This window comes from Zophobas morio, unplaced genomic scaffold, assembly GCF_036711695.1.
Source record: "Zophobas morio isolate AGI-343-1 ecotype UQ-CSIRO unplaced genomic scaffold, CSIRO_AGI_Zmor_V1 ptg000012l, whole genome shotgun sequence".
In the NCBI taxonomy this organism is placed as follows: Eukaryota; Metazoa; Arthropoda; class Insecta; order Coleoptera; family Tenebrionidae; genus Zophobas; species Zophobas morio.
Genome location: NW_026972117.1, coordinates 27,615,691 through 27,628,505, shown reverse-complemented (window position 1 = coordinate 27,628,505; position 12,815 = coordinate 27,615,691). Strand labels below are relative to the sequence as shown.

Sequence of the window (12,815 nt, the reverse complement as noted above, 5' to 3'; positions counted from 1 at the left end):
ACCTGCTGAAATTTATTTCTTTATCGATTTTAGAAATCAAAACATCATGTATTAAATATGTACATGTTAAAAAATATGACTGGAGATGGAAGTCGTTTACACACAGTGATTTATCCCAAAAAATTAATGACTGAAGCAATTTACTTTATACTGTTAGTAGTGTTACATTACGTGTATCAAATCTGATATTATATGTATTCCTATTAAAAAGTTGTCGAATGTGTCACAAAATTTTATTAAGTACTCATTAATCGCTTCTGAAACATTTACATATTATGCTTCTGTTTTTGTCGTTTAATAATTACCTATAAATTCAATTTTTCTATTATTTCGAAAATTATCAGTTTAATTTCATTCACATATTGTACTATAGGATAGTATCATCATAATGTTTACATTTCATGTATCACAATGAAAATGTTTATTCTTACATAAAATTCATAAATAATTCTGTATTAAAGCCTAGGCTCTAACATGCACGGAACTTCGGCCTAAATAGCTTTATAGCAACTTTATTGGATGACTTGCTGTAAAATTTATTTTCAAATCAATTGGTATTTTACAAATGCACTATGTTTAATGTGGCAATAAATTTTAATTTAATGTTTTAAGTTTTGTTGCAACTGTTTCGCACTGTTAATCTGTTAAAAACCCTTACGTGTAATTCTTTCTTAATAGTTATCCTACTTTTATTGTACTGATAAATATTTACATTTTCTATTGCAAATTACTATTTACTAGCAAACAACGTGCTTTCATTGGCGAAAATATTAATACATAGTAGTATTTTCACTAGTCTTAAAGATTTATTATTAAACAAATGACAAATAGTCTGATCGACTTGGTTTGACTGAGTGTATTGATTTTACCGAGGGACGGAAAAAATATTTAATTATCAAACTCAATAAAATAAATCGACAAAGTTCAATATTAGTTTCGGTGACAATTTATTTAAATATTTAATGTTGATATGAGGAGTCAAGTACGAGTATATGTACCGAAAAATAATTTGTTTTTTGTTCGAGTATGAAGCCAATAATTAATGTTTTAATTAATAAATACTGACAACGCTCTAAACTTGTTTATTTAAACACAAGCACTCAATTGTGAAGGTATGCTAAAATTAGTTTCCAGTGACATGAATAATAAAAATTGATCCAAAGTAACACTGGCAACTGTTTATTAAATTTCAATTTAATAAATATAAATATTTTGTTGTACTTTTATATTTATATTTTTTACAACGAGACATTTGCGGATTTAATTTATTTCCTTCTTCGTATCAGCAACTCTGTATTAATTGATAAATAAATATTTAAGGCAAATTGTTTTGCTTCGTTTTCGTGCATCTGTTTAATTATGTATTACTATTATTGCAACTATTTTTGTATACCGATATAATTATCGCCAAATTTACTGTAATTAAGTATGCATTCTTGTTTTAAAAACTCTGTTAACTGGAACAAGTAATTATAACTTTTATTACACAATTATCTTATTTTATGAGTGACTCATAACAATGCTATAATTTTTCCTTTGTGTTCAACATTGTTACAGAATGCCGCATAATAAACGGACAAAAATGTCCCTATTAAAAATGCTTTTCTTGAGACGACATTGTAAAGCAGCAAATTTCATGTACCTTCTTTACTTGTGATATAACACGTACTTTGTTCTGTTTACATTCTTTTGTACTTAGAACAGCAAATTTTGGTTAGTTCATTTTTTATTGTCTGAAAATCCCTTCGGGAATAAATTTATGTAGTACATTGTGTGGGAAGTAGATAAATGTCTCGGAAGATTTGGGCTTCTTTTCGCGATTTTTCTTTCGTTTGTGCTAATCCAGGCGCCTTGCAATACAATTTCGACGTTCTATCTCCTCATAGTATTTCTTATCTACGACAATACAATACCAGAAAGTGAGGTATGGATATTGCATTCTTATATCATATTGTTTCTGTTTTTTTTTAATAACTATAAAATTGCGTTTTTGAGGAAACCTTATGAAGTCGGAGCAAGTATGCGGGCAATTTTTCTCTTTGAATGCAATCGTTACAACAAAATAACAGCGATTTCTCGAACGGAATGTGCATACCTGGAAACATATGCTCGGAACTCATCGTCAATTTTTCTAACTTCTTGCGTCAGTGAAGCGTGACATTATGTAAATGGAGCGTGTATTTGCATAGTCGTTTCAAACTTTTATTTCGATGCTTTGAAAAGTCCTATTTTATTAAGGCCGCGAAAGTGTTAATGCACCCAAAGGGAAGGATTTATTTTATGCCTAATAATACTGCTTTCGTACTTCATAAAATTCATTTGCGAATTAATTTAATGTAAATTCGCCGCTTCTTAAAATCGATAATGCGCTGTAGTTGTCTTTCCAAACAGTTAAATGTCACATGATGGATCTGCGAAGCGTGCAACTACAAGTTAAGTTTTCCCTTTAGAGCATTAAATACCGCTAGTGAAAGCTCAGAATAGGGTTTTCTCAAAACTTTCAACTTTGAAGCGGAGACGCCAGACCTCAGAATGGCTTAAATCGTGTATACAAAACAATAAATTCAATAGATGTTCAAGCAAAGCACCGGTCACATATTCACTGTTCTTTGTTATTTAGGAATTTCCACTTGAACTGTTTCTTCAGATTCGACAAACTTTTTCAGTCAAGAAGTTTTCTATTTACTATTTCCAAATATGTTTCATATAGGACGTTATAGAGACGAAATTCATTCTATCGTCCTAGACATTTATTCGTCTACTTTAGTAGAAGAAATAAAAATGAAAAGCTCGTCTCTTGATTAGCTTTCTGTTCTGAGTTCGCGGAGCTTTCTTTTCCTTTCTTTCAAAGTGTTACTTTTTATTTTACCGCTGAGGAAACGCTCATTAAAAGCTTTTATGTCAACTTCACAAAGACCATAGTTTCGGACGAGAAACACTGCTTTAAATTCGTTACGAATAATGTTTATGCAAACTCAGACCCTCACGAACATAAAAAACTTACCTCGAACGACGAGATGTACGGGTTGACTGGTAAGTGCATCTTGCGTATGAAAATCGCTTGCAGTTACTTGACATTCCCAGTTGCCATCGTCAAATTCTAACTGAGCTGCGCGTATCCATATGGAACAGTCACCATTCTCTTGATTTCCAGAAGCCCATTCGTATTTGTGAGGGTACATTCCCATTGGCTGCAAAAGAAGTTACGATGTTATCTTATTTTGATACACTACTTTATTATTCGAATGAAATTTCACTAAAGTAAATAAAAACAACAAGCATGGTGAAACTTTAAAACTCGTTAGTTTCCTACAGGGTATGATTTATGAATACCTCAGAACGTAAGTAGTAAAGAGTTATTAAATATACTATATGTTGCAGATTTTATTCATTCGTGTAGAAAACAAGCTTAAGTTCTGACCACGTGCTTAACTGATTAATATATTTGACGTCATACCTATGAAACAACTGCTGAGACAGTGTAATATCGTAAATCCAGTTCAAATGATGTCATCGATTGTCAAATCATTAAAAGCTATCAGGTATTACTTAAATGATAGTGTGTAAAATTATTCTCACTATGTGTACAGACTAGCGACCAGTGACATCCACATATTGTAATAGCCATTGATAAACTGCTAAATAGCCTCGATACTCTAAAACACAATAAGAGCCGATTTTAATGTAAGTTTCCTAATACTTAATACTTCAATAGAAGATAAATAATAATTATTTGATGTTATGAACAGTTTTGATTTATATCCAGTAATGCATTTTCCAACAAGCGATAAGATTGTATTGACAATGTTTTTACCAATACAAATAAAAATATAATATTAATGCCATTGACATTTCTATCTTACATCATTTAAGTATAAAGTCTGAATTGTTTTTATTTAAAATCTTATTTTAAAATGTTAATAACGTTTTATAGCTATTAAGATAACTAGGTGTTTTATAGGTGCTTTAAAGGACGCGGTCCCAGTTTAAATCCGAGCGACCGAAGGGAGCGAGGTTTTAATGGGACCGAGTCCTTTCAACTATAAAACACCGTGTTATCTTCAATATTTTTTCTAACACTGAAGCTTATTTGATCCGAAATCGTCTGTTATTAATATTTTATCGGGAGATTTTTAGTGAGGCAAAATGTTTCTTGAGGCTGCCGTGGGTAGTAGTCATGGTAATAGTATCAACAAATTTTGAAAAAAATTTTGTTCGTTAAAATGTGTGAACGCATTTCAATCGGAATATTAGAAAAAGCCAATGAATTACGCACTAAATTATTACCCGCAAAATCAAAAAACGCTTATGAGAAGGTGTACGTGGCTTTTAATCAGTGGACGTCAGAAAAAGGTGTAAAAGAAGTGACGGAAGACGTTATTCGGACTTTCCTTGATGCAAGCGTAAGTACCAGTTTTAGGCTGGGTTTATGCTCTTCTATCATATATCACCTATACATTTAGCATTTTTAAATTTTTTAAATAGTTTAGCGACGATTCCAATGTAGAGGTCAGCAACCAGATTAGATGTACAAAGCTGGATTCCGCCTTCGAAAGTAGCAGAGATAACCAACATCAACAACAAGAATTTACCCTTCAAGAGTAATGGAAATTTATATTTTAATAATTGTAGTTTTGTATTCAATAAATAAATGTTACGAAAAATGAAGCAGCGTACTTTAAATAGTATAAAGGACGTTACCATTGACGACGTACTTTATAAAGAACAGTGGATTTATAGATACCTTTGTGGTCGAGCTTAAATGAATCTTAGAATAGTTATTTTCCTAACAAGTGTGGGAAGTCAGCGATTCCGAAACGAGTGCAGGTGTTACTGAAACGAGCGTAGCGAGTTTCGGTACCTGCACGAGTTTCGGAATCGCACTTCCCACGCGCGTTAGGAACAATGTTTTTCCTAACAGCGTCTGTTAAATCTTTCAGCAATTAAGTTTTTCGTCAAATTTTAAATCGCAGCACATTCGAAAATCATATCGTTGAGTAGTCAAGGTATTGCGAATGCAATTGTTTAAACACAAAGAAGTTTTTCGCAAAATATTTGTCAATAATACCTAATCGTGTTGTGTTCTGTGTGTCCAATTGAAGATGGAAAACAAAGATTCCTCTAGCGATTCTATTCCTTCGGATATAGTTGCTGAAGCAGAGAATGCAGTTCAAGACCTAATACCGACAAAATGTAAGGACCGATATGAGAAGGCTTATAAGGAATTTTGGGCATGGTGCAATGAAAAGCAAGTAAAGAAAGTTTCAGAAGTAGCTGTATTGGCGTAACAGTTGTACTATCACCGATAAAACGAAGCTGAAGTTGGATCTGAACAAAGGAGGCAGCAAATGTTAGCAAGGTATTTGAGATGAAAACCACTGAAGAGACAGATCGAAATGAAAGCAATGAGAAAAATAACTATATAAATTGTTCTTTTACATTTAATATAAATAGTTGTAATCATTAATCAATAAATCTTTGAAACGTACTTACATTTTACTTCCCGCACTAGTGCGGAAAAGTATCACTTTCCGCACGGGTTAGCGTGCGGAAACTAGTCACTTTCCGCACGCCGTTAGGAAAACGATTTAAAATGTCAGTGTTAGAAAAAAATAATAATTCAACCTATCACATTGTTTTGGAGCAATTTCACAGTTACAATTTGCTTTAAACTATGTAATGTGTAAGATTACTTTTCATATGTTTAATGATTATTTCAGTAATATTGCTATCAATTGATAATGAACTAACCTAGAAGTTATAATAATGCTTTACGTTTTCATCTTGGTTTTTTACGCAAAAAAATATCAATAAATATCAAAAATATTATTTAACATATTAAACTTTTACTCTTTCGATTGTCATTAGTTAGAACGTGTGGCTTGACTATTTTCACCTTTTCTTGTCTAAATTTTAATTTTTTTTTCTTTTCCATCACATGACAATTTTATTTGCAAGTTGCAACACAATTTAATATCTCTATTTTCGTTCAAAGCGTACTGTAGCTGCTAAGATAACACTGATTTTGGCAAATGATATATCCTCTAAGAAAAGAGAGGGTAGGTTGGTGGGTGGAGCGAGTGGCTGCTAAGATAAGACTGATTTTGGCAGATGAGATACCTACTAAGAAATAAGAGGGTGGGTGGGCGGGGCTAGTATCTTCTAGGATAAGACTGATTTTGGCAAATGACATATCCTCTAAGAAAAGAGAGGGTTGATGGGCGGGGTTAGTACCGGCTAAAATAAAATCAATTTTGGCAAATGCCATACCCTCTAAGAAAAGACAGGGTGGGTGGGGGGCGGGGCTCATTTGCCAAAATCAGTCTTATTCTAGAAGGTACTATATGACAATAAAGTACCGACTATAGTGAATTTCGTCCACCCAATTTCTTCTTAGATCTTTCCAACCTTTTTTTTGTCATTCTGACATAAAGAGGCAAACTAATTTACATTTGTCTTTCATAGCACTTCTGAGAAGTAGAAAAGTAAGCTAAAACAGGTACCATGTCGGAATTTTCTATAAAAACTCTGCAAATTTTCGCTTTAAATAACTCCTTCTAACAAACATGCACTCCAACCAAGCTAATTCTTATCTGCATAATTAAGCCTGCTATCATACCTGCTTCTCAGATTAGAAATCAATCCAAGACCAAACTTTATTATTATTACATGCAGCAAATTTAGGTGTTCAGAATACAACAGTCAAAATATTCTATTCTTCTGGCAAATATTGACAGATGTTTAGCTTTGTTGACATGTTTGAAGATTACATTGTATGTTTCGAGGCCTGGGTACTTTTAACTTGCCATTTTGACAAGATTGGAAGATTTTGTCGTCTGAGAAAATAACTCCAAAACCCATTAGCCTACATGAGACGTTGTAAAACAAACCCAATCTCTATGCTCTATGGTTTCCAAGTCCTCGTTCCCTAATGCGTCATCTGACAGTTCTTGCTGATGGTCTGGGAAAATTAATAGTCGCTGCAGCTTCAACTGCGGTTGTAAACTGTCTTCCACAGCTTCAAGGACCACATGATTTTTACCAACCGTGGTGATACGACGTGCCGATACATACCTGGAGGGGGATTAAGTTCCTCACCTTTTCTCCATTTTTTCATACGATAACTAACACTAGTCCGCGATAAGCCCAAAAGTGTAGCTACATCTCGTCTTGGAAAAGGGATATAATTTTACCTTCATTAAAATAACTAATCGATGGTAGGTTCGGAGCTAAATTAAATTTGACAGTACTTACGTCAGTCATCATGATAATTCATCTGACAATAAAGCACCGACTACAGTGAATTTTTGTGAATTCGCGTGAATTGTGTGGACGGAATTCACACTCTGCGACTGTACAGGGTTTATACAAGTGATTCTGTGGGCGTAGTTGGCTATTTTAAAAATCCCACTTCGCTGAAATTATGCCTCCCTTGTCATTCATGTCATTCGTAAACTGTCATTTAAAGTTATCGCTTTTATTTTATTTTATCTCATGGTACAAGAAGACATTGTATGCTACTCCGGTGGCTGAATTTTCGTCTGCTTTGTGCGCCAACCATGTGAGGTAATATTGCCTTGAAATCGTTCTTGAAACGCTCTGAGTTGAAATCAGATGCTAATAACGTGCGTTCAAAATTTGGTATCGTTCATGGATGTGATAAAACGAACATGTAACAAGCCAGAATTTAAAATTGGCGGTCACGACATCCACATGACGTCGCACAAAATGCGCAATATCATACCATGTCTTGTTGTATCATGATTGGTCTAACTATTTCAAGGGTGAATTACAGTAATCCTGGTTGATTGAAGCTCAAAACAACGAAACAGTCGTTTTCAAAACTCTTGGTGCTTGTGTACGAAAATTTTGTTTCTGTGCTAGGAAGCAAACATGGTTTATTCTGTTGAACAAGACACTTTCATTTTTATGTATGTATTATTGCGGAGGATGGATGTATTCTGTAATCACTTGTAAGCAAGAATATGTCACCAATACCCTGATTTGAAAATTGAAGAAACATCGTTAAAGGCTCACATTAGAGATGTAATCAACAGATTTATTAGAACTGCTATTGTCAACAAAAGAAAATCTCCTGGAACACTTTCAGTATCTGAGGAAGTTGTTAAAGGGTTGAGACGACTCCGCAAACATTTTTGACAATATAGTGTCAGAAGTCAGGAGTTCCTGTTCTAACAAGAAATTGATCAATGGGTCCAAACCATTGACGAAAGGATGTTACAAAGCATTTTTGAAATTAAAAGGAGAGGAACATGTGCTTTGAACAAAAGGGGTATGTTTACCGGTAATAAATTTGTTTCTTTTTATTGTAAAGTTAGTTTTATTTTTTAATAAGATATGAATCAGATATACAGATGCGTACGGTATTTGTCCTGAGTCCTTGGGCATTTAGTAAAGTCCACACAAAGTGATAAGCGGCACGCTTCGATGACCTACTTCGACCCTATAATTATTATTATTATTATTATTATTAATATTATTATTCAGTATGTTCAACAGAGTTACCTCCATTTACAGAACATACAACCGTTATCCAAATGGATATAGAAAATTAAGATTAAGATAAAACATATATAAAACTACTCTCCATAAAACTTCAGAATATGTCAGAAAAACTAAGCCTCTTGAGCTCGTTGATCGTGGTGTCAAATAGATCTACATGTTGACTTGCATAATTACCTATCCTACACATCATCTGCAGTGGTGAGTATTTTAAAATTTCCGTACGCGGTGTCTGCAGATATAGCAAAGATTTATATCTAGGACCATATGATCTGTATTTGATATGGAATTTTATCTGCGAAAGCAAGCTTGGACAATCAAAATTTGAATTTAATAATTTAAACAGGAATATTACCTTAGCTATTTTACTTCTTCCAGAAAGACTCAGAACCGAAAATCTTTCTAAAAGTTTGAATTGAGAATATCCAATCGGAGGATATATTCCATCAGCTCTAAATGATAGAAATTTGAGAAATTTACGGAGAACTCTTTCCAGTATGTCAACACGATTTTTGTAATGAGGAAACCAAACAACGGACTCATATTCAAGTTTACTCCTGACAAACGAATTAAATATATTTAACAAAGTCGATAAATTGGAAAATTCCCTTGCATTGCGAACTATATATCCATAAACTTTCAGTGCTGTGTTCACCTTCATCTCAACATGTTCCGAAAAGGATAATTTCTTATCAAATATAACGCCCAAGTCAGTCACAGTCTGTGGTCTACTCAGTAAATACTCATTTATTCTATAATTCCACACTATTTCCGAAGATTTCAGTCCAAATGACAATGCCACACATTTCTTTTTATTGACAATTAGCTTGTTCATGTTACAGCACTTGATGACTTGGTCGAGATTTTAAAATCATACGTATGTCAAATAAAACGTGTACGTTTATCTGTTATTTCAATTTAATACTTTGAATTAAAAAGAGATATCACAAAAAGCTATAGCTGTTAGTGACCTGGGACTTGAGGGAGAGTGTCGGAAATGCACAGCACAGTGCGAGTCATGAGGAACTTTTCACCACGTATGAGTCAGTATGTCAAGAACCCGGACTGGCTGTTATTTCCTTTAATAACGTCGGTCAAAAACCAAGTTGGTGCCACGTGTACAACTTATCTCGCTATGTAGTTCTATGGTTTATTGTGATTCCTTACTCCCACGCACCTTCTAATATTATAAATAAATCTATCTATCTATCTATCAAAGAAGTGATCGTACCACCATTGACAAAACTTATAAATTTATGTATCAAAAAATCAGTATTTTCTAGATGCCTGAATATAGCTAATGTCATCACACTTTTAATAAAGAAATCCTAGTAGTTACAAGACAATATCTTTGTTACACATTTGGTCAAAAAAGTACTAGAGAAAAAAATCTGCTTGCATGCAACCAGTTGGGTTCTAGAAGTGATTGTTCAATGAATGATGCAATGGTGCGCTTAAAATAATATCTTACTAATATCGATAACAAAGATTTTGGAATTTTAACTTTCTCAGGTTTATAAAAGGCGTTTGATTGTGGAAGATGCTAAATCAACAAATCTTCTTTTCAAACAAGGTCTGCCACAGGGTTTTGAATTGGGCCTTGTACTGTTTTTTTAGTGATAATTATGCAAGAAGTTGATACAATCTGTGCTGAACAAACCTATTAGTTCAGTATACCGTCTTTATAACTATGGCGTGAATTTCTGCAATTAATTTTGTGACAACTTTATTTGTTTAATTTACTCTTCTTACTATATTTAGTATTTTACTGTGCGTTTTTATTAGATTTAAACATATTCGTATTTTAGAATAGTTTAGTTTTCCATTCACCTATAAATAATGTATTTATTGATTGAAAAAAAAAAAAAAAATCAAGCCTTTTGTACAAAAATTTTAGGTGTTGGAGAAAAATGAGCTTCAAATTCATCACTCGAAATACCTACGTAAGAATCGGTTATCAATTTGAAAAAAAATTCAAAAGTTAAAAAATGCAGTCCTGTGAAATATCACGTACTGATAATTGTAGATAATTTTATTAAGGTTACACCAAATTTTCTAAATGCTCTCTATTTATAAGTTGACAACAACTGATCATTAAAATGTTAGACAGCATTCAACAATAATCTTTTCGGCTAACTCATGTTTCTGGAAACCTTTCATCCAAATAATTGCGGGTATCTAGCGCAAAATGTGGCGAAACTCCATCTTGTTAGAGCCAGATATACCCAGCTGGTGTTAATCAGTTGCGTTTGGAACCAGTGCCTCCCTAGCTGACACAATTTCATACCTTAATAAATTTCGACAACGTTGATGATTTAAATTTCCTTTTATGAAAAACGGTCCGATTATTTGATTACCAACAATACCAATCCATACATTATTTTTTTGAGGGTGTTGGGAATGAAATTATTGTGCCCATTTAGTGCCTCTGGATACTATTCTGGCTAAAAAGTTATGATTGGTTGTAATTACCTCTAAGACAGTGTCACAAAACTACACTCATGGATCGTCTAATGCTTGTTGACGTGAGGAAACTTGAGGCCTTTCGTCAATGGCTAATAATACATTGAACTTCTTGGTCGATACTTGATTTAGGGCGTCCTGTTCTCAGAAAATCTTTAATATGACGACTTGCTTCATATTTATGAAATACCTTACTTACATATCGCAGGCTTACTAATGTCGCGGCCTGAATATCCAATACTGAACAAAATACGAACTTCTTCATAGGTCCGCAGCTTATCACCATATCCACATATTATCGGATGCCTAATTAATTATTGTAAGTCGCTTTATTTCGGCAATATCTCTTATTAGATTTTTGTGGATACGAAACCCTCGATATTCTGCATCCAAAAATGAGAAAATATACACTGTGTTTCATAAAAAAGAATAATAACTGTATTAACTAAATCAGAAATCTAAAAAAATTAAAAATATGATTAGTAAATTTTTCCATTCTAACGATAATTCAAACAAACGACGATAATTGCCCACTTTTGAGATAATCTTAAAAACGAATTTGCTAGTGAAAACAAATGCTTCATATTTCAGGGCGTTTAATATTACCGGCTTCATTAAAATTTTAGAAGTGCTTCAAAATTGCCGCTTAGGTGCTAAAATTTTCAAATTTATAGTGTAATACTCCCATTTATCTGTTTTTAATATTAAAACAAAACAAAAATCACAACGAAATTTTACAATTATTTTGCCCGTCATGTATTTGATTTCATTCATCTTCTGTGTTATTAAGGTACAGTATTGTATAAGTTATGGTATCAAAAATGATGAACAAAACGATTTAGACTTTCTTAATTCTTTCCAGTTTCATTTAGGGGAAGCTTCGAAATTATGTTAGAGTGCTCATTCGTGTGCATAGTGTCTATCAGAGATAGCAACTTTCTACGTTATATAAATGCAGTTTCCTGGATGCGGCAAGCTGCTTCCTTAATTAAGAAAAATAGATAATGTTCATCGTTGGGTAAAGAACGTAATTTTTTAGACAACAACCTGAATCATATTTTTGTCATATAGTATGTAAATAGATTACTTATTAACTATTACTCATAGACATAATATGTAGGTATGTACCCGGGTTTTCGTAAAGAAACATTGGACTTATTCGACATCTCTTTTAAAGTACCAAAACTAATTTGGTGGTTATAACATATTAACTATTTTGTTCATTCACTTCTTCCAGGAAACTGATGCGTCTCGTAAATAAATCTTTATTAACTATAAATAGAGCTGCTACATGCAGTAGAATTTGTGTTTCACTAAACTGTAGGAGTATGTTTTATTTTTTAGATTTCCTTATAAAAAATGTCTCAAAATATTATTTATTTTATTGCTTCTCTCAGAAAAGACTGGCCTAATCTGGGAAGCTGTAAAATTGTGACTCCTTTAAAATGTCATTCCAAAAATAAATAAATAAATAAATAAATAAATAAATAAATAAATAAATAAATAAATAAGTCTTCAAACATATGTCATTGTTGTGTTGTTTCAAAGGCAAGTTTAACTATGACTGTGTAAATAACTTAATACATGTTTTCATATATAGCGTTATAATTTCATAATGTACATTTTTACTTACATCTTCTACATTGTGAGAGATAGGTCATAATTTTTAAAAACGTAAGTGGATAATATTTTTGATATAATACCAAGTTTCCATGTTGCTTTACTTGACACTAAACATAGTTTTACTGCATACCCACGGTGAGTTGTTGTCTGTTAAACTAAATCTTCGCTACTCGACATGGTTTTACAAATTTTACAAGTCTAATAAA

At 32.7% G+C, this 12,815-nt stretch overlaps 1 protein-coding gene across 4 annotated transcripts in view; it reads right to left on the bottom strand.

Moving 5' to 3' along the window:
- LOC135128126 (uncharacterized protein) overlaps positions 1–12,815 on the bottom strand; it is a 513,893-nt gene that overhangs the window by 216,832 nt on the left and 284,246 nt on the right. For 3 of the 4 annotated variants that reach the window (XM_064054997.1, XM_064054998.1, XM_064055000.1), the window contains one exon: positions 3,005–3,191. In XM_064054997.1, the coding sequence (XP_063911067.1) occupies positions 3,005–3,191 (187 nt within the window). Of the gene's footprint in view, positions 1–3,004; positions 3,192–4,051; positions 4,057–12,815 lie in introns of those variants that run through there. The other variant, XM_064054999.1, reaches the window with a different exon arrangement.